The 27,697-nt window shown below is 43.7% G+C and overlaps 1 protein-coding gene across 2 annotated transcripts in view; it reads right to left on the bottom strand.

Annotated features, from left to right (window-relative positions):
• Shisa9 (shisa family member 9) overlaps positions 1-27,697 on the bottom strand; it is a 297,781-nt gene that overhangs the window by 265,969 nt on the left and 4,115 nt on the right. For both annotated transcript variants that reach the window (XM_040730667.1, XM_040730668.1), the window contains exon 2: positions 17,823-17,950. In XM_040730667.1, the coding sequence (XP_040586601.1) occupies positions 17,823-17,950 (128 nt within the window). The remainder of the gene's footprint in view (positions 1-17,822; positions 17,951-27,697) is intronic.

Below are 27,697 nucleotides of genomic sequence, written 5' to 3'. Positions count from 1 at the left end.
GTAGCAGAGATAAGAGTAAAAATATATGGTGCATAAGAACTAACCTATTCTGCTCTCACTGTAGGCGTGACTAGGCAATCACAACACTCATGCCTTCTCACTTCAGGCATGACTAAACAATCACAACACTCATGCCTTCTCACTTCAGGCATGACTAAGCAATCACAACACTTGTGTTCTCTTAGCTTGAATACAGTCTTGAAATCCATTTTCAGTATTTAATTGCAGGCAGCAATAACCAGTTATCAGTGACAGCATTCATACTGAAACTTCCATTCAACTTTGGATGGAAGACAGAATCCAGGCTTGGGAGTCAGACCAGAGTATACCTGATTCCTGCCTTCTCTGGACATTAAATATAGAGTCTATGCCTGTTTATATATGACATAAAGATCCTTAAGACATTGTCCTTAAAATATGGGTAAGCTCACCCATTTTGCAAAGCGTTGAAAGAATAAATGAGGTAATACATTGAAATTCATGGCATACCACAGCTATCCAATACAAATTATCAGTGTTGGTCACTTTCCACCTGAGTACACCTTATACCATGGCTTACATACATCTGTTGCTTGATAAAAAAATGAAGAGCTGCAATAAGACACACAGAGATCAAAGATCAAAACCCAGAGAAAACTCATACTTGAGAGAGAGGCCTTTTCTTCAGTGGTGTAGCCTGTGAACAACTCTCACCCACACTCCTATAAGTGACCCTGATTAAAGTAAATGTTTGGTTTTCAAAGAGACATGAAAATTAAAGGAGACTAGTTGGGAAGAAGAAGGCCACCAAGAGGAGAGAGGGTAAAGTGTTGTGAATGTGATTAAAGTACAGATATGTATGAAAATGCCATTATAAGACATTTATGTATAAATAGTATACGCTAATCAAAACTCAAAAACAAAACAGGGAAACACCTTCAAGAAGGGTTTCCACCCCTCCCTCCACAGCAGTGGTTCTCAACCTACAGGTCTTAACCCCTTTGGGGTCACATATTAGATAGGCTGCATATCAAATATTTACAATACAATTTATAACAGTAGCAAAATTACAATTATGAAGTAACAAATAATTTTATGGTTGGGGGGTCACCACAACATGAGAAGCTGTATTAAAGGGTCAGAACATTAGGGAGGTTGAGAACTGCTGATCTACAACAATCAGGCTGTTTCTCAACATTCCAGTCTAACCACTGCTAACCAGAGTTTAGAACTTGCCACTTGACAATGATTCTGTAAAAGATTCGGGACTGACCTGTCTGTGATCTATGAGTTTCCATTTTCCTTCAGCTCTACATCTTCACCCTCTGAGTTTTAAACCTCTTTTAAACTATAATAATTTTTGTTGTTGTTTTTTGAGACAGGGCCTCTCTGTATAGCGCTGGCTGTGCTGAAACTCACTCTGTAGACCAGGCTGGCCTCTGCCACACTAAAGACATGTGCCACTATTTCCTCCCAGCAGACCATAATAATTAAATGTGAAACATAGCTGTCACAGATAGTCTGTTTGGTAACACACTAAAATCAATATTATGATCCAAAGGAGAGGATTATAAGGTTACTTTGCCTCTCCAGACCTAAGTTTTTTATTATTCATATCAAAATAACAAAGTCATTTCATAAATATTAAACATACCCAATTCCCTCTTTAGTTTGCTTTGACGCTAATATGATCGAAAACTGGCATAGATAGAACTTCATGAGGCTGAGAAACAAAATGAAATTGAGGGAAATACTACTGAAAAAAGTCAATTGTGATTGAATCAGTAGATTGATCTTGGGAAACACTGCCTTTGTGTAACATTTCCTAATTGCCAGCAATGTTAGAATACAGGCTTGTGAGCTTTTCAAGGTACACAACAACTTCTCTTGGCACATGACGTAACATTTACTAAATTCAGATGCAATGAGAAAATTTGGTTCACAAGAAAAAAAAAACTCCAGCAGATTTACAAAGAAAAACAATAGAAGCAATGCACTGGATAAAATATGCCTCCTATTGCAGTCTGACAACATTCATTTACCCAACAGTTTTTTTACAAAGCACCTCTTAGGCACCAGGGACTGGGGATACAGTAGGGAATGAGTCAGACAAAGCACCCTGGTGTCTGCCATCTTGATGGAAAGACAGAAATGGAATAAGGAAGAGAGATGAGTTTAGATAGTGATGTGAGCTGTAAGGTAAATGGTGAATTCCAGGAGCAGTTCCCTGCAAGGCAGCTCTACACAGAGGCTTGGCACAAAGCAGGCATTTTAAGAGAGAACAGGTGTTCATGTTGCTGTGGCAACACACTTGCTGGAAGCAACTCAAGGGGGGATTTCTTTGGGATAAAAAGTTTGAAGGGATACAGTCCATCATGAGGGAAATTGTGGCCACAGGCAGCTCCACGGGGCAGCAATGGTCAGCTGAAACTCGCATCTTGATGGAAAACGAAGCATAGAGCAGACAGGAAGTAGCAAGGCACCTAAAACTTCAAGGCTCACTTCCTTCAGCTAAGCCACTTAGTTAGGGTTTCTATTGTGACCATGGCAACTCTTATAAAGGAAACATTTAACTGAGGCTGGCTTACAGTTTCAGAGGTTTAGTCCATTATTATCATGGTGGGACTGGCTGCATGCAGGCAGACATGGTGCTGGAGCTGAGAGTTCTACATCTTGCAGGCAACAGGAAGTGAACTGGCTCACCGGGTGTGGCTTGAGCATATATGAGCCCTCAAAGCTCTCCTCCACAGTGACACATTTCCTCCAACAAGGCCACACCTCCTAATAGTGCCACTCCCTTTGGGTGCCATTTTCTTTTCTTTTTCTTGTTTTTTTTTTTTTTGGGGTGGAGAACAGATATTTATTTTGCATCAAAGACAGTATTTGTTTTCTAGTATAGTTCTGAAATATCCCCAGCCCCCATGGGAAATAGCTGGCTTTCCTTGAAGACTGTGGTAAATGACGAGGATAATTATTTGTTTTATGACTCCTTGAAGGTCACAGACTTCCAAAGATGTTGAAAAAAAAAAGAAAGTGTTTAGTGTTGAATCAACCACCTGCAACACCTTTTTTTTTTTTTTGGTTTTTCGAGACAGGGTTTCTCTGTATTGTTTTGGAGGCTGTCTTGGAACTCGATCTGTAGACCAGGCTGGCCTCGAACTCACAGAGATCCGCCTGCCTCTGCCTCCCGAGTGCTGGGATTAAAGGCGTGCGCCACCACGGCCCGGCCATTTTCTTTCAAACCATTTGGGGGCCATTTTCTTTCAAGCCTAGAATATCTGACAGACTTTCCCATGAAGCAGGAATTTTGAAGGACTGTCCTACCTTGTCTTGGCAAAGTTCTGCAGTCACTTTCTTTTGTGTCCTGCTTATCCAGTTTGGACAGTATACTTTCAGCAGCCAAAGCAAGGGCAGTTTCTTGCCCATGTAGCTAGCCTTTGCTGCATTGAAATCAAACTCTATATGGAGGTTCTTTGGTGCCTAGTGGTTGTTCAAAAGCAGACCCAACATTCTGTCCTTTTATCCCATCATTTCTATACTATATCCCACTTTTCCCTTCAGAAGAAGATCCATGGATCTAATTCCCTTTGTTTAGCTTTTTTTCTCTGACCACTACCAATAACAACTTGTAGCCAATCCCTTAAACAATGACAAACATCCACAACCCACTGAATGACCAAAAATCACCCACCCCACCTCTTGGGAATGCTGATGTCATGTTCTCTAAACCGTTTGCTGTTGTCTGCAGCAATAGCATCTTTAGGGAATCCTGAGGAAATTGAGATAATGGTCAAGTACCAATAGAGCTAGCTGTATTATTTTTTGTTTAGTCTCTGTGTGATGGGAAAGTGGATAATCTGTGAGATTGGACCAGTTCAGATAGCAGGTTTGAAGTTCTTATGGATGCAGAATTTTGAGGAAACTGCAACAGAGTTATTATGAGAAGCTGGATCACCTGGAATACTTATTTTTTGGTATCTGGTCCCTTTTTTCTGAAAACACACAAACAGATATGCGCATTAACACACGTATGGAATATGCCATGTACACAAGTCAGGTAAAGATGATTTTTTTCTTCTGTGTTTGAGCAGGTAAAAGGCATCTATCAATTGTTTAACTGCTAGGACTATATAATCAAACCTCTTCCATGCCATATGAAAGGATGGTGTATAATAAATAAGCCATGAGGACTCTGTAGTTAACAAGATTTATGATGTCCAAATCAGTCCTAGACCTGTTCCTATGTAGAGGGATCAACATATGCATCACCTGTCCTATAGTCTTTCTTGCTTTATTTTTTTATGTCTGTAGACAAGATTTTCAAGAGGTTACCCCAATCAAATCAGATCTTCATTAATTTTGAGGGGAACCATAACTTTTTGTTTTCTATGGAAACAAAGGCATAACCCCTTCCCCAATGTAACATATTTTCTGACTTTCATTTTGAAATTAAGATGCTTTTTTAGTATATAGGTTGGTTTAATTTAGCAGTTTCCACAATCCAATGTCTATCAGCAGTTATTTGTTTTTGTATATTAGCATTTAAAAACTTCAAAGTCAACAAAGTACCATACAGGATTCAGACACCTTGTATCTTTCCCATCACAGAAGTCCCACCTATACCTCCTGTAAAGATTCAGGCATTGTTCTGACCTGTCCCTGTCACCTGGCAGAATGTACTCAGGCAGTACTCTGGCCAGCCAAGGGTTCCGTGATTGTGTAGTCTGGACGTAGGTGCAAAGGACCCCTTTAAAAGGCAGACCCCTGCCCACTTACACTCTTTTTTCCAGTTCTCTTTCTCACTCTCTTTCCTGCTGCTTCCCTGGGGCAGACAGGACTTTTCCTGTCTCCCTCTTCTCTTCTGCCCTCTCTGTGTGTCTCTGTGTCTCTTTACCTCTTTTCTCTTCCCTTCCTCCTCTGTCCCCTTTCTAATAAAACTTCTCACTTAAACTCTGTCTGCCTGGTGAGTTTGTTCCCTGCCTCGGTCACCCTTGCCTGCCATGGAATCTGCCATGGTCCCTCACACAAGGACCCCCTAAAGCTTTATCATAACACCTCCTGCCTAGCTATTGACTGTTCAGCTCTTTATAAAGCCAACCACCACAATATATCTTCACATAATGAATTAATATCACACAAAAATAGATGAACCCCAAGTCACAATGTCTAGAATTTAGTAAATAGCAAATACTCATTTGATTATCAAACAGGAAAAACACAAGCATACATTCTCATTTTCAGTTAGCTAAAAGATTGATGGATGATAGATAGATAAATAGATGATAGATAGGAAAATAGCAAATTCATATAAACATAAGTTTTGTACTTTGTGACTTTTTTGTTTACTTTGTGTTTGGTGGGAGTGGGGGTGTTGGGACAGAGTCTTGCTTTCCAGCACAGGCTGGCATTGAACCTAGAACGCTGGGGCTGAATGCAGGTGCCACCAAGCCCAGTTCAGATTTGGTTTTGTTATGATAACTAGCTCTTTCCTAAATGTTTGGTATTTAAGTACCCACATCTTTTATGGCACAATAAAGATAACATTTAGTAACTGCTTCTTAATTTTCTTTATTGGAAAAATTGTAAGCCTAGCACATTGCATGGACTCCAGGTCTCCTCCTCTGTAAATTCCCTGACATCTTTGAAGTCAGGAACACAACAAAGGCAAGGCAATACTAAAGTTCACCCCAGCTCCAAAAATCACCTGAGATAGATTTTTTGGGGAAGGGGGTGGCGGGGTGGCTTAAATTGGGTAACTACTGCCAAGCGGTTCAGCACCGCAGACAGATCTGGGGCCGGGCTGTGTGTGTTTCCACAGGTCCAGGGAGCTGGATTTAAGTATATAAAATACAAGCACTGACAGAAGCACTCTGAATGTAAACTCAAGACTCCAGGCTGAATACCTGAATTAATGACTTTGAATCTGCATTTAATGTAATATTCAGATTGTGATTACACTCGGCTTTATTAACTGTAATTCTCAGGCTAATGTAATGAGATTTTCTTTCAACTTGTAATTAACTTTATTGAGAATGCTTACAGGGATTTTTTAAGGCAGGTTTCCTCAAACCTTACTGTAAATTATTTTAATGTATGTATCATGATATTAAGTATATTACTTATTTTTTGTTGGCTGTTAATTTCCAAAAAAGCAAAAGATCAACATTAATCTCCTCTAGAGGGAAACAGCAGGCTGGCAGAGTGAAGAGAATCCTCTAACCAGAAAATAACACATTAAATTCTTGATAGTTGACTCTGAAATCTAGGCTTCTTCTGTCAGACATGGCATTCTTATTTTCCTACAAAATCATTATGATCCTAATCAAACAAAGGCTCCTTTCTTTGTACAATTTGTGACAGAAAAATAAAAACCCTTCAAAAACAGTTTCCTGTGCCACCAAGTTCTCCCTTCAATCACAGGTGAACAACTTCAAAGCGCTCCCCCCACCTGCTTCCCTCCAGCTCTGTTTTCTTGAAAAGTTGTTAGGGAGGAGTAGTTTTCTAAGAGAAGAAATTTCATGTGTTTCTCAGGGAAGCTGCCCTCGCTCCTTTGTAGACCCATATTCAGGGGGCCCTCGTGTCTCCTCCCATGGTACCCTCCAGCATCCCCCATCATTACCTTCATAGTTTTATCCTCCTCACCCATATCTCTACCTCCCACTGCTACATAGAGGGAATTTTTTAAATGCCAGTTGAAAGTTGATTCAAAGGAAATATTAATTACAGTCAAGTAAACAACTGTCAGAAATATTTGGTGCTCCATAACAGGATTGGTGACTTTATTTAAGTGAGTTTATTTTCAAAGATGAGGATAATTGAATGCTGCAATTCTTAGAGGGAATAATCAGTAAGGTAAAGAAAGAGAAGGGAAACAACACTGATAAACCGCACAGCAAGGGCCCCCAGGAAAAGCATGAGAAAGGGCATGGCCAGAATGTGAGACTCAGCACATGAATTTAGAACCAGAGCCCAAACTCCTTGCTGAGTGTCCCTGTGGCCCTGGGCAGGTCACTCAAAGCCCCTGAGTTGACCTTTGTTGCTGAAAACAGAGTTCTGTTGTTTCCTGCTTTGGGGGGAAGTAAAATGAACACACCTGGTAGGCAATGCACAAACGGGTTTGTTCCACTTGTGATTCTTTCTAGCCCATCAAATCACACAGCAAGTGCATCCCCTCCCTTCATCCAGACAGGACAGAAATGTTCTCGCAAAGGAATCATGTCCAAGGACAGGCTCTCCCTAGCAAGGAAGGAGCACAAACTTGGCATCTCTGGAACTCAACCAGCCAGAGGGGTGAGTACTTGTACTTTCTTTACAAATAGTCCTACAGCTGGTGGGGAAAGAGGTACAAAGTTGATTGGGCAGCATATATAGCCACAGGAGAAGAAAATTTTGAAAAGAACTTACCTAACTGATTTTTGTTTTCCTTTTAGGCCTCTGTCTTATTTAGGGTTACTATTATTGTGATGAAACATCATGACCAAAGCAACTCAGAGGAAATGGTTTATTTGGCTCACCCTTCCACATCACCATCCATCATCAAAGGGAGTTAGGACAGAAACTCAAGCAGGGCAGGAACCTGGAGGCAGGAGCTGATTCAGAGGCCATGGAGGGTGCTGCTTACTGGCTTGTTCCCCAGGGTTTGCTCAATCTGCTTTCTTTTTTTTTTTATTACTTTAATTTTAAATAGCTTGCTTCACATGTCGATCCCAGTTCCCTCTCCCTCCCCCTCCTCCCGCACCCCCGCACCACCGCCCCAAGCCTCCCACCCTATTCCCACTTCCTTCCACATAGGGGATATCTAGAGTCTGTCATTTCACTCAGGGCAGGGTCCAGGCACTCCCCTAAGAGTCCAGGCTGAGAGAGCATCCCTCTTTGTGTTATGGACACACAAAATCCGTTTGTATGCCAGGGATAAACACTGATCTACTGCCCAGGGCCCCATAGGTTACCCAGGCCTCCTCACTGACTCTCATACTCAGGGGGTCTGGATCAGTCCCATGCTGGCCTTCCAACTGTCAATCTAGGGTCCAAGAGCTCTCCCCTGTTCAGATCAGCTGTCTTGGCTGGTTTTGCCAGCCCATTCTTTGCCAATTTGTTCATCATTCCTCTCTCTCTGTCACTGGGTTCCATGGGTTCAGTTCAGCGTTTAACTGCGGGTGTTCACCTCTGCTTCCATCAGTCACTGGACAAAGGTTCTAGGATGGCTATAGACATCAAGTTCATTATCAGGAATGGGCATTCAAGGTGGTCTCTCCACTATTGCTTAGCTTGCCAGTTGTTGTCATCCCTTTAGATCACTAGAGGTCTCACTGGTGCCTGATCTGTCTTCTAACCTATGACTCCCTCTTCCCCCTATTCTACCCCCCACTCAACCCTCCTGTTCCCCCATGACCTACTCTCTCTTCCTCTTCTCCCTCTCTCTTCTTCCCAGCTCCCACCCCCCCCACACACCCTTTGCCGTGTTCCCAATCTGTTCAGAAGATCTTGCCTCATTCCTCTTCTCTGGGATTTCATGCATATCTCTCTTAGGTTCTTTCCTGTTTCCCAGACTCTCTGTCAGTGGAAGTGTAGACTGGCACTATCCTGATCGATGTCTAAAATCCATATATGAGTGAGTACATACCATGTTTGTCTTTTTGTGACTGGGTTACCTCACTCAGGATGGTTTCTTCTAGTGCCATCCATTTACCTGAGAATTTCAAGATTCTATTGTTTTTTTCTGCTGAGTAGTACTCCATTGTGTAAATGTACCATATTTTCTCTATCCACTCTTCAGTTGAGGGGCATCTAGGTTGCTTCCAGGCTCTTATAGAATCCAGAAAGGACCATCAGTCCAGGGACAGCACCACTGTGGGCTGGCTCCTCCACTATCAATCAGTAATTAAGAAAATGCCCTACAAGCTTGCCTACAACCCAGTATTATAGAGGCATTTTCTCAGCTGTAGCTCCCTCCTTGGGTGATTCTATCTTGTGTCAAGTTGACATAAAACTAGCCAGTACAGACTCTGTTTCTTGGTTGACAGCACATACAATGTACATGCACAACCCCTCTCTCTCTCTCTCTCTCTCTCTCTCTCTCTCTCTCTCTCTCTCTCTCTCTCTCTCTCACACACACACACACACACACACACACACACACATAGACTGGGCTGTCAACCAACACAGAGAATGAGAATGAAAATAGTGTGAACAACTGTCCACTGAATGCATCTCAGTCCACATCATTGCTCTCTAGTGAACAGATAATTAGTCCCTCATTCTAAAAGCAACAAGAGCAGCAATAGATATTTATATATCCAAGCATGGTGCTACACTCCTTATATGGGCTCATACATTTAATCTTCACAGTCATCTTGTGTGGTAGATACTACATTATTCCTTTTGTAGTATAGAAATGAGGCTCAGAATGCACAGCTGGTAAGTGATGAGACAATGTCCAGGTCCTAGCTGTCCATCTCTGAAGTGAAGATACTCCACTTGCTCACCCCACTGCCCCACACTCCTGCTAGGCATGTTTGGTAAGCATCTTCCCAATGTGGGAGACTCACAAACTGCACTGAGACCAGAGACAAGTAGATTTCTTGTGGTGATACATTGTTTATGATCTAATAAAGCTTGCCTGGAGATCAAAATGCAAAGCTAGTCACAGCCATAAAGGCCAGGCAGTGGTGGCACACACCTTATTCCCAGGACTCAGGAGACAGAAGCAGATGGATTTCTGTGAGTTCTAGGCAGGCCACCCAGGGCTCCATGAGAGTGAATCAGTCTAAAAGAGAAACAGAGTTCACCACACCTTTAATCCCAGCATTAGAGGGGTATATAAGATAGGAAAAGGGTCTCAGAGCTGGCATTCATTCTCTGGCCATGTTGAGGACAGGAAGGCCTTCATTGATCATCCACATTGAGGACAGGAAGGCAATTAGTCTCCAGCTATGTTGAAGTCAGGATCGCCCCAGCCCCGGTGGAAATAGAGTTCTCTGGTAACTTGGCTGCTTTGCTTTACTGATCTTCATCTTGAACCCCAATGTCTGTCTCTGGGTTTAAATTGTTCATACTACAATGTCTCAGGCTACAGCCACCTGAAGTCATCTAGCACAGATCACTTTCATTAGCTATATTACAGCAGTGCATGTCCCAGAGCCATTGGAGTCGGGTAGGACAAGCAGTGTGCCTTTCCATGGCAGGAAAACTTTTAGGGCTCAGGAACACGTTGGTATATAAGAGAGTTAAACTCTCACTTGAGTTGGAATGAGCCAAGTTCCTTCAAAATTGGAAATCCTAGGAGTCCTCCTTATTGTTCATTCCACTAGGGTTGTTGTTGAGCTTGTGCTAGACACTCGTGAATGTATTGACCCAGCAATGTCTATGAACATAGTACATTTTCTAAATTCTAAGGAAATGGGACAACCTAAGCAAGTGCATCTCTGTTCATCCTCTACTTCCCATGCCCCTGCTTGCAGAATCTGCCCCACCCAGCACTTAAAAAACCCAAGAATACCCTCTGCTTTACCCAGCTGACGGATCAACAAGGGGACAGCTGATCCCAGAAGACTCACACACCAGAGACCAACATTTGTTGCCCCATACCCAGCCCCCATCGAGAATGAAGCTGGTATTGATCTTATTGTGTCAGCCCAGTGCCCTCCTCAGGCTCATGTTTGAACATTCTCAAGCTAGTGACTCTCTCTGGGGAGCCAGCCTAGCAGGGCGAAGGCCTTTGAAGGCTATACCTGCCCCTGGTTCCCACTCACTCTCTGCTTCCTGGTCCTCCACCAAGTGAGCAACCCCTACCATATACTCCCACTGCTGTGTGTTCCTGCCCTCATGGACTGCACCCCTCAGCACGCCTTCCCTTCAGCAGGGGGCCGAAACTCTCTGAAGCCACAAAGAAAAAAAAATCCTGTCTTAAATCACTTCTGTCAGGTGTTTTGGTCACATTTATGGAAATATCACCTATGTACCCCCCCTACTCCTAATATCTGAAACTCAGGAGGAGGCAGGCCACACTATGTACATACCCAGGTGTGAATCCTGGCTCTTTTGCTTAGTCAGTGCAATGTCACAGCCAGAGGCTTTAACGTTAACTCCTAATTTACACATTTATACACATAGTGAGAAAAAGACAAACTCTGGGTATTTTGCCACCCAGACACAACGACTTTCTGTATTTTTCCAATTTTGTTTCATCTACCATCTCCCACAATTTTCTTTTTTTCTGGAATTAAAAAATCTCAGTCAAAATGTTAAATGAATTCTTTAACGTCCCCCCCAGTTTCTTATCTATAAACTGTAACATTGCCACCTACACTGGACAGACATTCACACAGTTGCTGCCTCAAACAGACACAACCCAGTGTCAGGGAAACGACTGTGGACATACACAGTACTTTCCTCCATGGGTTTTGCTCTGTGCTGGAAGACAGATGGATAAAACAAGACAATTTCAGACAGAACAGTGTGTTATAAAGAAAATCCTGGTGAGGTGAGAGCAGTCGACGACTCAAGGCCAGAGATGAGCAAGAAGATCTCACTGAGGAGACAGTTTAGAATCAGGTGTGCCAAGTGAGGGGTCCTAGGAACAGTGTGCTTGGGTACAGTGCATAGCTGGGGCAAGGAGCCAGAGGCAGAATGGGCGTAAATACCTGGAGGCTGTTCAGAGTACTAAGGAGTAAACACATTCACAGCACCGTGCAGCAAGTGTTCAGTACAGGCCAAGCCTCTAAAGGAGGCCGCAAGAAGTCAAATTGGATGAGGCTCTTCGCTGTGCTACCAGAGGACCTTTCGGTTCCTTCAAAGCAACCACCCATTCCCAGAGGGACACCACATGTTCTGCAAACACCTGCAACACAGGAGAGATCGAGATCGAATGGTGCTAATCACAGCCCTTGGGGCCTCACTGGCTCCATTTTAGTAACCCTAGCTACTATGGAAGAGGAGTTAGTTTGACAGCTGTCTGAGCTACAGAGTGAGCTTAAGTGCAACCTTGGCAGCTTGAAAAGACCCTGTCTCAAAAACAAAAACAAAAACACACAAACAACAACAACAACAAAAAAAACGATAGAGGGATCTAAGGATGTCTCAGTGGTAGAATGCTTGCTTACCATGTGTGAGGACATGGGTTCAGTCACCAGCACTGGAGGGGAAAGGGTTGCAGTTCTACCAATTCATAATTATACAAATGTTACATCATTAAGTCTTTGAAGCCTCAGTTTCCTATCCTAACAATGACAAAAACTATCAGTTTTGATAAAGCAGTGTGTTTGGGATTTACACTGCCATTTGCCCAAATCATTCATAATATTGTACTACCTTAGATATACTTTACTCTTAAACACTGATATCTATATAGATCTCTCTGCCTGCCCTGGCTAGGGAATCTCCCTGGCCCCTACATATTACAAAATATCTGAGAGCCTCCTCCTCTGTAACACCAGTGCTGGTATGTAGAATGATGAGGATCCCAGGGGGTCATTGACCAGCCAACCTAGGTAAAATGTAAAGGGCCAGGCTCAATGAGACACCCTGTCTCAAAAAAATAAGGAAGAAAGAGAGACAAAGCCATCCAATGTTGATTTCTGGCCTCTATATGCATATACATGGGTAAGCACACCTGCACATACTTGTGTAACAGATAAGTGATGATAGATAGATAGATAGATAGATAGATAGATAGATAGATAGATAGATTATAGATAGATAGAGATAGGTGATAGAAGATAGAGGTAGATGAGAGACAGACAGAAAGAAAGATAGATGATAGGTGATAGATGACTGATTGATGTTAGAGAAAAATAGAAGAGACAGGTAACACATAGATAGGGATAGATAGATAGATAGATAGATAGATAGATAGATAGATAGATAGATAGATAGATAGATAGACAGATAGACAGATAGACAGTCAGACAGATAGGCAGATAGAACGAGTACATGGATCAAATGCCAAAGCCACACTGCTCATAGAGCATAAGCGCATACTGCCCCACAGCTCTGTATCCAAAGCACATTCCAGGCAGCAACTGTTTTCACTCCAGCACTGACTGCATGGCTGCTTTCACGTGGGTGTTAGAAATACTGGAAGATACCTGTACCTGAGTTGATATTGCTCTCCATCTTCATCACATTACACTACAATGTCACACAACTAAAACTCAGCAACCAGGGTGGATCATGAGATACAAAGAAACCAGTAAACAATGTGTAGCTGAGAGACATTTGCCCATGCAGATTCCTTAGTGCTGATAAGTGAACCTGAGTGATGTAAGATGCTAACAGAAGAGAGTTGGTGAAGAGTGTGCAGGACTCCACGGACAAATCTCTGCAAGTCTACTGAAAACAAAAATATCCAAAACATTTTTATATCAAAAATGCCACTGTTAACACTGCTAAGCTGAGATATAACAGCCTGCTCACACCTCCCATCCCGAAAAAGAGCAGATTTCAATAGGAAGGCTTTCTCTGGAAGACAGAGGTCACAGAGGAGGAGTGAGGGCGCTTTCTAAGGACACAAGACACAATGTTTAGCGAGTTTGCAGAAAATCAACATCTCATCAAAATCCATACCCTGTTCATCAGCAATGCCGAAGCCTTTCTGATTACCACAACTAATATGGCTAGGCAACATCATTGAATGCCTGGAAAGAACAGAAACAGCATTTGTTTCTAGGGGGTGGAGTTAGTCCAGCCTTTTATAGAGGAAAAAAAAAAATCAACCCTGGGAAATTTACAAAGGAAAACTGGTAACAATGATTCCCACCTTGAAGCTCTCTCCTTCCAGTTCTCCTACCACCTTTTTTCCCCTTCCAAACACCTGTATTTCTCCAGGGTAACATTTGACCCAAATGTAAAGGACTTGTCAGGAAATGAACTAGCCCCAGCGTTTTAAAGATGCTGAGAGCTCCTCATAGTGGCACAGGACTGCAATTCCAGCACACAGGAGGCTGAGACATGAGGATTGCAAGCTCAAGGCAAGCCTGAGACACAAAACACAGAGGGATGGGAAGGAAGGAAGGAGAGGAGGGAGGAAAGAAGGAGGGAGAGAGGGAGGGAGAGAGAGAGAGAGAGAGAGAGAGGGAGAGAGAGAGAGAGAGGAGAGAGGAGAGAGAGAGAGAAAGAATGATGAGAGAATTAAAAACGGAGATTGAAGACATCAGTAAAGGATTAGGACATGCCAAGACCAAGTTCTCCGCACAAGGCACATTTACTTGCCCCAAGGGGAAAAGGGGCAAGGAATACGAGACAAAGATAGGAAACTGAGTACAAGGGAGAGGGAACAGGGATATTTGCCCCAGATAGACAAAGGGCTGCTCTGGATAGAGAGGAGACAAATGTGGCCCATAGATAAACAGCAGTTTATAAAGGTAAAGGAGAAAGCCCACGTGAGGATGAGGTGTTTGGTTTTAATTGGGCATGCTAGTTTTAAGTGAGCCAAAGGGGGCTTCTGATTGCTGGACTTCAATACTTGAATAGCTGGACTTTGGTAGTCAGCCTCAGGAGGAGGAAGAGGCCAAATAAGGGAATAGACCTTGGAGACTAGTTTTATGGATGTAATCTAGCCGTTTTTCAGCAAGGCGGAGGGAATGGGGAGAAGGACAAGATCCGCAGAGCTATGCCTGCCATGCTCGGTCTAGCCAGAGTCCCTTCAGAGATTAGTGCTCTCTGAAAGCACTGTTGATCAGAAATGAAAAGGACACGTAGACTGGGGCTATCAAATCCACAGGCAAATCCAGCAATAACCCCAAATAGAATCATCCTCCCTTCTCGATGTGTCACAGATGCATGCATCTGCCTTTTCTTTTTGCAATGGTAAATCACTATAGCTCCCACAATGTCAGGGAGTAGTTTTATATTCAATTAGGTTTGTCCTAATTCCATGAAGGGCTGGTCTAATTGTCCATTGATCAGATCAGATAGATTCCTCTCCCATTTCTTCTCCATCAGCCAAAATGGGTTGTGACTGCTCAGCTTGTTAAGGCCTTGGTAAGTAATTAATATCAATCATGTAGTCCTAACCTTTCAGGGAACTCCCAAGGTCATTCCATCTTCTGATCATTTTAGGTGACTATAATATATAAAAAGTTTCTATAAATCAATAAAATATAAATTATTCTTTACAAAGAAGCTCATCTTACTGTTTTGCATACAATTTACCTTTCTAAAGTGAATTCAACTTACAAGGTTACATAATCCCTACTATTCCTATTAGTCAAATGTTCTCAAGAATGCTTGAGGGAGAAGGACTGGGTCAACCTGGCAGAATTAAATGAAAGCAATGTCCATAGAAAGTCTTGTATTGATACAATGTTGGGGATAGCACCAGTAGAGTTTAGTAGGAACATCCTCCTGTAGTGTTCTCTTTGATGTCAAAAGACCACAAAGTCAGGCCTTGAGGCCTGTGATTCCAGCTACAGGAAGGTCTAGAGTTTAATGTGAGCCTGGGCTACAGAAGAGCTCAAGGGCACCCTGGCCATTAGTAAGTGAAACCTCGGTTTCAAAATAAAAAGAATAAAAAAGGGAAAAAAGAAAAAGACTGGGTATGTGTTCCACTAATATAATGCCATCCCACCCAAGCACGGCCTAGATCCTACTCCTAGTATTTAAAAAAATCATCAAGGCACAAATATAGACCCAAAGAAATATCATATACACACCAAAGTGGCTTCTCAAATCTACCTTAGTTCTGCAGTCCCTGGACACCCACATCCCAGCAGTCACTTACTTTCAGCACAATTTGAAACAAGAGCCCCTTATTTAAGCAGGATTAATTAGCATTCCTTTCCAGACCTTCTGCCTGTGCATTGAGGAAAGCTAGGTAAGTTTGTTGTTCAATGAACAACTCCAGTGTGGTTCAAATCACTCTAGACAGAGAGACTCTATGTTAAAAACTGTGAACCAACACCATCCATGGCCAGAGACTCCACACCATGTCTTTGTTTTGATGACCTCCATTTGTTTATTGCTTGGGGTCCACATTCATCAGATTTGGGAAGAGAATGTGCTCACTTCATCCAAAGCAGGGCCAGATACAGCAACTACTATGTCACAGTTGCCACCACTTATACTATCTTCAGGGTCTGTGGGATTTGCACTGCAGTATGGTGATTTCTAATACCGTATTATGATCCAGTTCACAAATAAATAATACGTAGTTACTTAACATTACAAAACCTGAAGCATCCCATTGGACGGCCCAATTTCCTACCATGTCAGTGTCGAATACTGTCATTGACAACAGCACAAGCACTTCAAATTCACGAAAAATTATCACCATAAAATGAGAGAAGTTATGTCACCTAACAATCTAAAACTATGTCTCAGCAAATAAACAAGTCTTGCAGCTTGTGGGTGAGTTTCAGCAAAGGATACCCACCCTGGAAAAGCACATGATGCCAAAACTTCCACTGCCATTGGAAACATCCAACTGTGGTTAGATGTACCATTCTGCCTGCTGCCTCTGTTGCTTTCATCCATGATTTTCACATTGCTTTGAGGTAGGGTGACCTGAAAACATATTTGCTAGCAATGACCACCATACTACAGTATGTGTTATACAGAGTTTTGGAAGGAAAGGAAACTTGTGGAAATGGACCAGGATTCCCTAAGGGTGCTCTGTCCCAGGAAGAACAGCTCCTGAAACATAACAATAAAAGCACCTTGCTCCTTTTTCCTGGCAGAACAAGGAAACTGAATTTACTGTTGTAGAAACATGCATAAGCACACCAAACCATCTTAGCCAGGACTCAATATCCCCACTATACACATACATGGTATATTAACTATCGAGGCCAGGACTCAACATCCCCCACTATACATACACATGGTATTTTAACCATCCTGTCCAGGACTCAACATTCCCATTATACACACACATGGGGAGTTAGCCATTGTGACCAGGACTCAACATTCCCTCTATACACACATATGGGGAGAGGGTTAGCCATCATGACCATATGGGGAGAGGGTTAGCCATCATGACCGGGAGTCAACATCTCCATTACACACACACACACACACACACACACACACACACACACACACACGGGGAGGGAGTTAGCCATCATGACCAACACTTAACATCCCTACTATACACACACATGGTGTATTAACCATCCTGTCCAGGACTCAACAACCCCACTATACACACACATGGGGGCAGTTAACCATCATGACCAGGACTCAACACATGGGGGGGTATATATCTGTTTTGTGAAGTCTGTTTTATATTTTAAAAGATAAAATTCTAAACTTGTTCCTTGAAGCAATATGAAACCTAAAAGTAACAACCAGACAACTTCTGAAGGCAAATAAAATAATTGGTTAACAAGTGACCCCAATCAAGATGAACCAGTAGCCCAGGTGATGGTGATACAGGCCTTTAATCCTAGCATTTGGGAGGCAGAGGCAGGCGGGTCCCTGTGAGTTCCAGACCAGCCTGGTCTACACGAGCTAGTTCAAGGACAGGCTAAAGCTAGACAGAAAAACCCTGTCTCGAAAAACAAAACAAAAAAGATGAACCAGTAGCTCACACAACCCAATCAACATGAACTATATAAGATGGATTAATTATTAACAAATTAACAACCTAAATCTAACATGATGGCCAAGTAAATAGATCAACAACAATGAACCAATCAAGTCTTCTAATACTTAATAAAAAATCAAGTGGATCACTATTTAACAGAACACAACCAAGTCAACTCTTAGGGTGCCAAATTCAGCATCACATCAAACCAAGAAAGCTAACTCATCCTTGAGTTGTTCTTCACTGATCCAGACAGGCCTAGGAAAATCCCGCCATACCACTACCTAGTAGGACCAGAAGTGGCCAGTGTACCCGTACTTACGGAGATTATTTATGGGGGTTCTTGTGTCCATGTTCTCATAGTGTTGCACGTGGACGACAATGTTAAGGTCTCTCTCCATGTGGTCAGTGTTGCAGTGACCCTGTGGCCTCATGACATCTGCAAGGGCTCTGGAGGAACAAAGAACAGAACGCTGCTCATTCTCAATACGACAGCGTGCACCTGCCGTGTGCCCAGCACTGCCCAATTGGACAAAAGACAAAGCCATCTTTTCCAGGGAGCCATCATTCCAGTTAGGGATAGACAGGAAAACACAGAAGTAGTAAGTCGGAGGTTACAAAGTCACTCTACACTCAGATCATTGGTTGTCTACCAGATGGCACAGCTGAGCAGGCCAGATGATTATCATGCAGGGTGGCTCTACCCCAGAGGGTGACACAGATGCCCACACTTCCTGCTTAGCAATGGCCCAGTCCTTGCCATAAACTAATCAATCATTAAGCTAACCATGGAAAGCAATATGGTGGCATCTCTTACAAAAGCCAAAGAATATAGACCTTCTGTTGACTTACAAGTATTACTCCTTTACAGAAGAGTAAATGAAGACTCAGAGAGGTAAATTAACCTGCCCAAGGTCACACAGCCAATGTGCAGCACAGAGACGCCAGCCAACCTTTTCTTTTTACTTACATGTTTTTTTTTCTTCTTAAGAGGATGGGAATACAGTCGTTCTGATACTGATAACCATCACAACAAAATGTAAGCTGTGTTTGCACTTAGAACAGAGCAGACAACATTCACACCCTAAAATCAGACCCACAAACATGTCTCCCTCTTTATTTGCCCTCCATGATATGCGCACTTAGAGATATGCAAATGCTCTTAAACATACGTGGTACCAGAGTGTTATTTTCATGGGAATCCCTCCACACATGTAGTCTTCTTGAACCTCCTTCTGTTTTCCCCTTTGTTCATGCACATGAAGCTAAGGGGAGTGCTGAGTTCTCCAGCCTCTTCAGCATCATATCCACTTACCTGCAAGGATGTCTGTCGCTATCTGCAACCCTAGCAAGGTGGAAGAACCAACCAGCCACAGTGGAGCTACAAGTGTGGAGGTGTTCTGTGAAAAGCCAGTAGATGCGTCTCTGTTACTATGAACAATCCCAGGAACCAAGACTTTGATGTGCATCTTCATATTGATCTCCTCTTGGGCCAGGAAGAGGTGCATACCTGCAAGCCCTGTTTCCATATTTTAGGGGATAGCCCAGACACTGATAGCCAAGTAGACTCAGAGGATCCACATCAAAGAAGACAGAGAAAGGGGAGGCACTGCTTTGGAGGGATCCATACAGATTCCCGGGAGCTTGGCAGAGCTTATCTGCTGAAGGAACCTGACTACAGCAGTGATGATCACAGCTTAAACTGTCTAAATCCATCTGAACCCAGAGGGTTAGAAACCCCAGAGCTGGGGCATGTGGGAGGTGCTTTTGGAAGCCCTCCGGTGCACTGACTGTGGGCTCAAATTCAGTTTTGTGTCTGTGCTAGAACAACAGAGACCCTGCATGAGGAAGGTTTGATTGTTGTGACAGGCTGTGGTCAGAACCACAGCTAGGGAGAACTATGAAGCAAGAGAGACCCAGGGCAGTAAGCCAGAAGCTGTGGGGGCTAGAGGCCAAGATGGAATCCATGAAAAGACAGGAGAATAACAACAGCTCACACACATTTGTTCATTCAACAGATGTTTATTGTCTACAGCATGCCATGCATGACAAGAGGCCCTGGGGATATAGCACTGCACAATCTGAAAGAGGTCGTGGCCTTCTTGGAGCTTACATTCTATGGGAGAGAATAAAAATAAATATGTTAAATAAAAATAAGCAAGAGCTGAAGTAAACAAAGAAGAATGCAGCCAACAGAGCCAAGTGCCAAAACAGCATTTTCCATAACAGCCAAAGAGTAGACACAGTCCAAATGTCCACCAGCTGATAAGCAGAATGCAGTGTATGAAATGGAATATTACTCAGCCATGAAGAGGAAGAGTGGAGCCCTGACACTAGCTCCAACATGAATTAAACTTGAAAATCTTATGGCCAGTAAGAGAAAGCAAACACAAAAAGCCCTGGGTTTTATGGTTTTGTTTACAGCAAATGTCTAGAATAGACAAATACATAGAAAAAAAAAGGACAGTTATGGTTGCAGAGGCTGTGTGGGAACTGAGTGCTGACATATAAGGGATGATTTGGGGTGGGGGAGCAGTTTGTGCCTCATTAGACTTAGTGGTTCAGAAGTAAATTTAATGGTGATTATTGCATTTTAAAATGGGAGAGATGGGGTGAATTGCCAGAGCAGCATTCTGTGAAGAGGTGAGGCTTGAGTGAGCAAAGATGGACTGGTCATGTGAGGCCACAGCTTGGATGTGGACTCAAAGATGCATGTCGTGACACTATGGATGATCATGGGGACTTTACAGGCAGAGACAGTTGGAGGTCTTCAGGTCATTGGAGGCATGTCCTCAAGAACTGTGGGACCTGGTGTCTTCCTTTCTCACTGTTTGCCTTTCTGGCCATGAAGAGAACAGCTGTGCTCCAACACATGCCCCTGCCAAGACATGCTACCTCATCGCCAAGGTCAGCAGACTGTGATCTGAAGTCTCCAAGGCCGTAAGCCAAAATGAACCTTTTCTCTGTGTAAGCTGATTAAGTTTGGATGTTTGCTGCAGCAACAGGAAGCTAGCTCACACACATGAAGGTGACAGAAATAACATGTCAGGCAGGGCAGACAGAGACATTAGGCAAGCAAGCCAGAAAAGCTGGAACAGGGCAAACGGGGAAACACTGCAAGGTACAGCTCCTCATAACCCATTGTGCAGAGTAAGGAACTACCCACATCAGCTCCACTACTCACTGAAGGAGTGAGTAGAGTCCCAGTCCTGAATGTCTGAAATCAAAGCTCACGCCCTTCCTACCTCTGTGCAATAGGCACGGTCTGAAACTCAGGAAGGCTTCAGGGAAGGGGAGTTCTGAGAGGAGGACAGGGCCTTGCAAACCTAACTTGCCTTTTTCACTTCTAAACGGGCTCTTCATCCTGGGCTTCAAAGGATCGCTGAATTCCTCTGGAATTGAATGGAAAAATTTGTTTGTGCTGTATTTTTTTTCTTGAGCAAAGAAGCCATTAATTTCATCAAATTCCCCACGGGCTCACCCCCAAACCATCAAATAGTGAAGCTTTCCAGAAGATCACAAAGCAAGGGTTTGGTGTGGCAACCTTCAACCGAGCTGGCACAGGTCCCTGAGCAGCTTCTGGGTACTGGGAGCTGTAATACTCCAGCTTCAGACTCACAAGGGAACTGTCTCCCAGGACTGACATTCCCAAGGCATGCAGTGGGACCAAAACCTAGAGATCTCCAGTTCTGGATACAGAGCATCAACAGCATGCTTGGTTCACTCCAGGAAATGCAAAAATAATAATAATAATAATTGTATTGGGTGGGAAAGGCAAGGCCAATATATGGCTTTTAGTCATTAAAATGAGAAAACAATTCACTTCCGAGTTCCCATGCCACTCTCTTCATTGGATCTACACAGCAGATGGCAGAAGTCAAGGACCAAGGACCAGGGGAAGCAGCCACCAGCAACACTCTCACCAAGATCCTTACCATATGCGTCCCAAAGGAAAGGTAAACAATAAATTGAAAACATTAGGTCAGGTTGATCATCTTGAAGCAGGCATGTGGCTAAATGAAGAGCTCTCCTCCACAAAACCACAGGCCAAAGGCAAGGCTGCTAGCGCAAGCAACGGTAACAACACGGTAGGTCAGGTGTGGGGGTGCACACCTATAATCCAGCAATGGGAATTCCTGCCGAGATTAGGAAAATGGTAACTCTGAAGCTACCCTGGGTTTCATGGGGGAGTTCAAGGCCAGCCTAGGCTACATAGTAAGTCCCCAATGAGAAGCAGAGCAGGGAAAGGGGTGAGAGAGGACAGAGGGAGAAGGGAGATGGGAAGGGGAATGGAAGAACAAAGGCGAAGAGAAGGAAGGGAAATAAGAGACAGCAGTGATGGAGGGAGAGGAAGGAAGAGGAGGGGAAGGAAGAGGAGGTGGAGAGAACTCTACTCTCCATTAGCTGTTTACAAAGCTAAAGCAGGATTGGTCCATTCAGATCCAAACAAAGTCACCCCCCAAAAAACTCAAAACTCTCAAGAACAACATTCAAAGCATGGGTTTATTTATGTGTGTGGAACATTATCCTTAGGGTACACAATGCCTTGGAACTGTAGGTAGTGGAAACAGGAAGACATCACAACTACCTGCAGACTTCAAATAATGTTTATTTTCCCATCTCCTACGCAGTACAAAACTTTCTTATGCATGCTTTACAATACACCTCATACTTGTCCATAGGTCCTGGGCATATGCTAATTAGTAAAATGAGCATATATTATGGGGTACATGCTAAAAAACTTTAAGTAGGGATGTGTCAAAGCCTATAATGAATCAGTAGGAAAGACCATCTATTAGTCACAAACAAAACAAAGCAACACTTAAGGGTTAACACGTGGTTCTGGTGTCTGCTCAGCGTCAGTGTGCTTGTAAAGATTATCTGAAAAAACTTATTAAAATGAAAATTATGGTTCCATAACTCAGATAGGACCTAAAATTTTGTCAGATAATGTCAATACTGCTGGTCCGTAAACCAGTAAATGAGCATCAAGATGCTACAGGAGCTGATGTTAGAAGCACTGCAGTAATTTGGCCACATTGTGCCAAGATGTTTGACAAAACTATTTTCTGGGTGCTTCTAAGAAAGTAGTCTTGGATGAGATAAGCATCGAATTGGTAAACTGAGGAAGGTAGATTTCCCATTGTAATGTGGGTAGGCCTTATTCAGTATTTGAGGGTCTGAACAAAATAAAGGATTGACCCTTCCCCAATTAACAGAATTCTCCTGCCAGATGGCCATGAAGCTTGAGCATTGGTCCTTCCTGGTTCTGTAGAACCCTCTCTGTCAGCCTTCAGGCTTGAACTGAGACGGCAGCTTGGCAAATTTTGGACTTGATAATTCTGTATAACAAAGCTTTTGATATATTGGTTCTGCTTCCTGGAGCATTCTCTCTCATTTGTATCCCTCACAGAAGCAACCACACTGACTCCTTTCTTCCCCTCCCCCCTGCCAAACACATTTTCTTAACCCGGTTCCTAACAATTATGTTGACATATTGTCTTTGAGGTTGAAAAATGATTGAATATTGGCAATTTTTCAAGTTTCAACCTAGTTATCAATTTTCTTGTACATTTCATTGTGTGTCACCTATCCCTCCAATATGTGACTAACAGCTCTGTGAGGGAAAGAATTGCATCTGTGTCTGTCACTGTTCTCTCATAGTTCTAGCTCAGTGTTGGCCAGAAAGTAGGTATTAAATGAGTATCCATTAGATGGATGGAGGATGGATGGAAGTATATATGAATGGATGGATGGAGAATGACTGATGGATGGATATAGATAGATAGATAGATAGATAGATAGATAGATGATAGATAGATATACAGATAGATGAGCAGATAAACGAATAGATGGATAGATGAATAATATATAAATGAATGGATTGATGAGTGGATAAATGGATAGACGATGGATGGATGGATGGATGGATGGATGGATGGATGGATGGAATGGTTAGTGCCATGTAAAACAGAATGCTAGAAACAGAACTCTCTGTATTGGGTACTCAGGACACAACTATGGAATGCTTGCCCCCCGCATTCCTTACTGTGAATGATAATGAAGAGACGGATAATAAGCCAATCAGTGATAAACCAGTAGGTTATTTTTGAGACCATGCTACAAAGGGAAGAAAACAACACTGAGCACTCAGCTGGAGCATGTGGAAAACTGGAGAGGCTAAGCATGAGAGGGCTTCCTGGAGAAGGGAGCACTGTAACTGGACGTACCACTTGAGATCTAATGGGAGAGGGGTAAGCTAAAGACACAGATCTGAGACGGGAATGAGCGCGGCCCCTCAGTGGTGTTAGGATAATTCGAGAGGGGGACCTTGTTAGAGGATTCCATGGCAGGCAAGGAGACAGAAGGAAGGACGGGGGGTGGGGGGGCCGACACGGCACGGGACAGGATAAGATATGGTACAAACAGGCAGACAGAGCTTAGTGAGAAGTTTTATGGAAAGAGCAAAGGGTGGGAGGAACGACACACAGAGACACAGAGAAAGGACAGAACAGAAAAGGGACACGGGAAAAATCCTGTTTGCCCCCAGGGGAACAGCGGGAAACAGAAACCACCTCAGTGCAAAGAGAGGAGCTAGAAATAGAGCTTAAGTGGATGGAGGTCTTTCTTTCTAAGGGGTCCTTTGTATCTGGGCTGACCAGGGTACTGCCTGAGTGCATTCTGCCAGGTGACAGAGGCAGGCCAGCATAATGCCTGAATCCTTACAGGTGGGACAAAATGGAAACATTAAATCACTTTTCTTTCTGACACAGAAAGCAAATATTTCCAAACAGAGAGCCAGTCCTGGTACCTTGCTGAGAGGCCCCAGGAGTCCAAGTCGAAACTTTGGAGAGGATTCCTTTCTTCTTTGCTTGTTTTTTGGTGGGTATATTTTGTTTTGAGACAGTCTCATGTATTAGAATCTGATCTCAAATTCCCTATGTAGCTGAGGGTGACCCTGATCTATTGGTTCTCTTACCTTTCCACCCCCGCCCCAGAACTGGGAGAATAGGTGTGCACCACCATGCCTGGTTTTATGTCTGGTTTGATGGGGCTCACCCAGGGCTTCATGCAAACTAGGCAAGTACTCTGCCAACGAAGCCACGTTCCAAACTCATGTCCTGAGTTTTACACACATCAGAGGGCTTCCTGATCGCCATCTCTTGCACAAGAAACTTCATTCATTGTTCAGAACACAAGGACAATGGTCACAGTCGAAATTTCTAGAGTGGTAGTTACACCAGCGCAAACAAATATCAAAGCTTATCAAACTCTACAGGCAAAATGTGTGCCCTTGGCTTTGCAAGTTATGCTCTGTAAAGCTGATTTCAGTCCCCAGAGAGAAGCAAATGTGCCCTGCAAGAAAAATAGAGACATCTGTGGTCAGCACACGGGGGCTTCTCCAGGCAGCAAAGCCGTGAAATAACCACAGATATGCAGAAAAGTGGCAGGTGGGAGGGGTGTGGTCACAGGAAAGGCCAGGGGAAGGGGCATTTACCACTACATGCCATGTCTTTGCAAAGGACTACAGATCTTCTAACCCATTTTTTAAAATCACACAGGGGACTACTATGTCATTTGCCCACATGGGTTTATTTTTCCTGACTTAGATGTTTTTATTCTGTTTGAAGGTAGGAAAAACATACGCTTCTGCCTTCAAGGTTGCTTCCCCAACACTTCCACCACCCCTAGCCCTGCCAGGACAGATACATAAAATATTCCTAGATGTGATCTCACACTGACTCCTAGAACAGGCCCTGATGCACAGTGCTATTTTTGGGACACTGGGCACTTCTTTGGGATCTGAGCAGACTAGAGGTCTTATGGATCCACACTCCAGAGCAGTGCAGCCTAGCGACCAAGGCCTTGGTCCCTGCTTCAGACTGTCTGGGTTTGAAAACAGACTCCTCTAGCTCACTGGATGCTTGTTCACCCCCTTGGAAAGCAGTCTGTGCCTCCGTAAATGGCAGACTGTCATAGAAGATACCTTGAGGGGGAGGGGTGTGAAATTAAATGAGAATTTACACATAAGCTTGTGGCAAAATTGCAAATCTAACACGGGTTCTTCGACATCCCCTAGACAGCACTTTGCAAGTACATTTCATCTAGTTACACAGAAGCCATCCCTCCTGTTCAGGGACTGCCAGCTTCCCTGATCAAATGGAAACGCAAATCCGGAGAGGTTAGGAAACTTGGCCACTGCCACAGAGTACAAACTACAGACAGGTCACTGTGGCCCCAGCTGCAATGCCACCCCCTTCAGTGAACAAGAGGAAGGACTTCCAGTAAGAAGGATACTAGGTGGTGACTTTCCAAGTCTGCCCCTCTGTGAATTCTCAACCTTCAGACAAGAAGTGGAGTCTCAGAGAGGTGAAGCAACCTTCCCAAGGTCACACAAATATTAAGGCTTCACTAGATCTGCTGGGAGCATGTGCCACTCACACAGCCTCCTGATGCTCCCAGGTTCACAGGTGACATGATAAAGTGAGTTGGAAGTAATCTCTAAAGGGGGACAGTCGCTACCCTGCCACGACCAGTGCTACTATGTGAGGACTGCAGGTATGGATTAGCAGATCTCCCAAACTGGTCAGAGGAATCAGAAATTGGAATTCTCTGAGAAACGCAGATTTTCAGTACTAGCTACTGACTTGGGAGTTGGTTTTAAAATATTGTGAATATTAGGGACCAAAGAGAATCTGCAGCCAAATACAACACCTCTTTACCAGATCCAGACTTACAGCCAAATTCTGAAGGGCATTTGGGATATGAGAAGGAGACTTTAATTTGACTGGACAAATAATGACAGTGTGGCATTTTTGTTCTCTTTCTAAGTTATGGTCATGGAATTGTATTGTGTGGAAAAATGCTCTTGGTCTTAGAAGACCCATGCTGCAAGTATGTGGGGACTGAATGCTGTGTCTGCAACTTATTTTCAAAATGGTTGAGCTGAAGTGGGGAGATAAGAAGGAAGAAGGCAAGGGAGGAAGGGCAGGAGGGAGGAAGGAAGGGAAGAAGGGGGAAGTAGAAAGAGAAAAGGAGGGGAAAAGGGGAGAAAGGAGAGAAGAATGGAAGAGAGGGGAGATGAATGGAAGGGGGATAAAGGTCAAAAGAAACAGGAAGAAAGCACGAAATGAAGCAAATCTGACAGCACTGCAAAGCTAGTTTAATTAAGATTAGTGGTTCTCACTGGGGGGATTTTACTCCTTCATGTCATATGACAGTGTGTAGTGACATTTTCTACTGTCATGACAGGTGTAGGGGGGTGTCATTTACTCAATGGGTAGAGGCCAAGGATGCTGTCAAACCCCTACAATATGCAAGGCTGTTCCCACCACATCAGTTCCTATCCAGCCCTGATAAATAGTGCCAGGGGTGACAGGCTATGATCAAGCAAAAAGATGTCCTGCGGTTCCTCATATTCCCTTCAAGGTTTTTGAATGTTTACATTTTCTCGTAGTAGAAACTTATGGTGGCACACACCTATAAACCCATTCGCTGGGAACCTGGGGTGAGAAGACTACACGTGGGGGAGGGGGCACATAGTCAGTCTCTTGAAACAAAACCCAGAAAACTTAACGCTTTGCAAAACAAACAATATCTACCCAGGAGCTTTAAATGGCCACAGTTAGCCACCACTGCAGCCACATCTTCCAGAAGCAGTGGCTGCCTGTGGCTGCTGCCATGGTGCTGCAGGGGTGCATCCACGACTCTCATTTCCCTTCCCTCCCTCTCCCCTCCTGCAGTGTTGTATGTTTGTGGGGGGCAGTGAGAGGTGCATTTGACTGTGTATGGGGACACATGGAAGCCAGAGGTCAGTGTCTGAATACCCTCTTCTATTCTCTCCATCTTACTTGGGGACAGAGTGTCTCACTGAACATGGAGCTCACCAACTGGGATCCACCTGTCTCTACCTCTAGCTCTAGGATTACAGCCATTCACCACAGTGCTCAGCTTTTTATGTGGGTGCTGAGATTTGAACCCCCCAGGTCCTCATGCTTACACAGCAATCATTCTTCCCTCTTTGAGCCATCTCCCTAGCCCCTGCATTTGTACAGTCCTTACAAGATGGCATGGGTTCTCTCCATCCTTCCTGATGTCTGTCCTTCTCTTTCTTTTCCATCCTCAACTGTCCAGAGGGAAGCGGGCCATATGCCAAGAACTCCAAATGAGCATTCTGACATGGTGGAGGTCTCCAAT

Source organism: Mesocricetus auratus, unplaced genomic scaffold, assembly GCF_017639785.1.
Source record: "Mesocricetus auratus isolate SY011 unplaced genomic scaffold, BCM_Maur_2.0 Super-Scaffold_100024, whole genome shotgun sequence".
NCBI lineage: Eukaryota > Metazoa > Chordata > Mammalia > Rodentia > Cricetidae > Mesocricetus > Mesocricetus auratus.
Note: the sequence above shows the minus strand (reverse complement) of the source record. Positions and strands in the feature narration are given on the sequence as shown.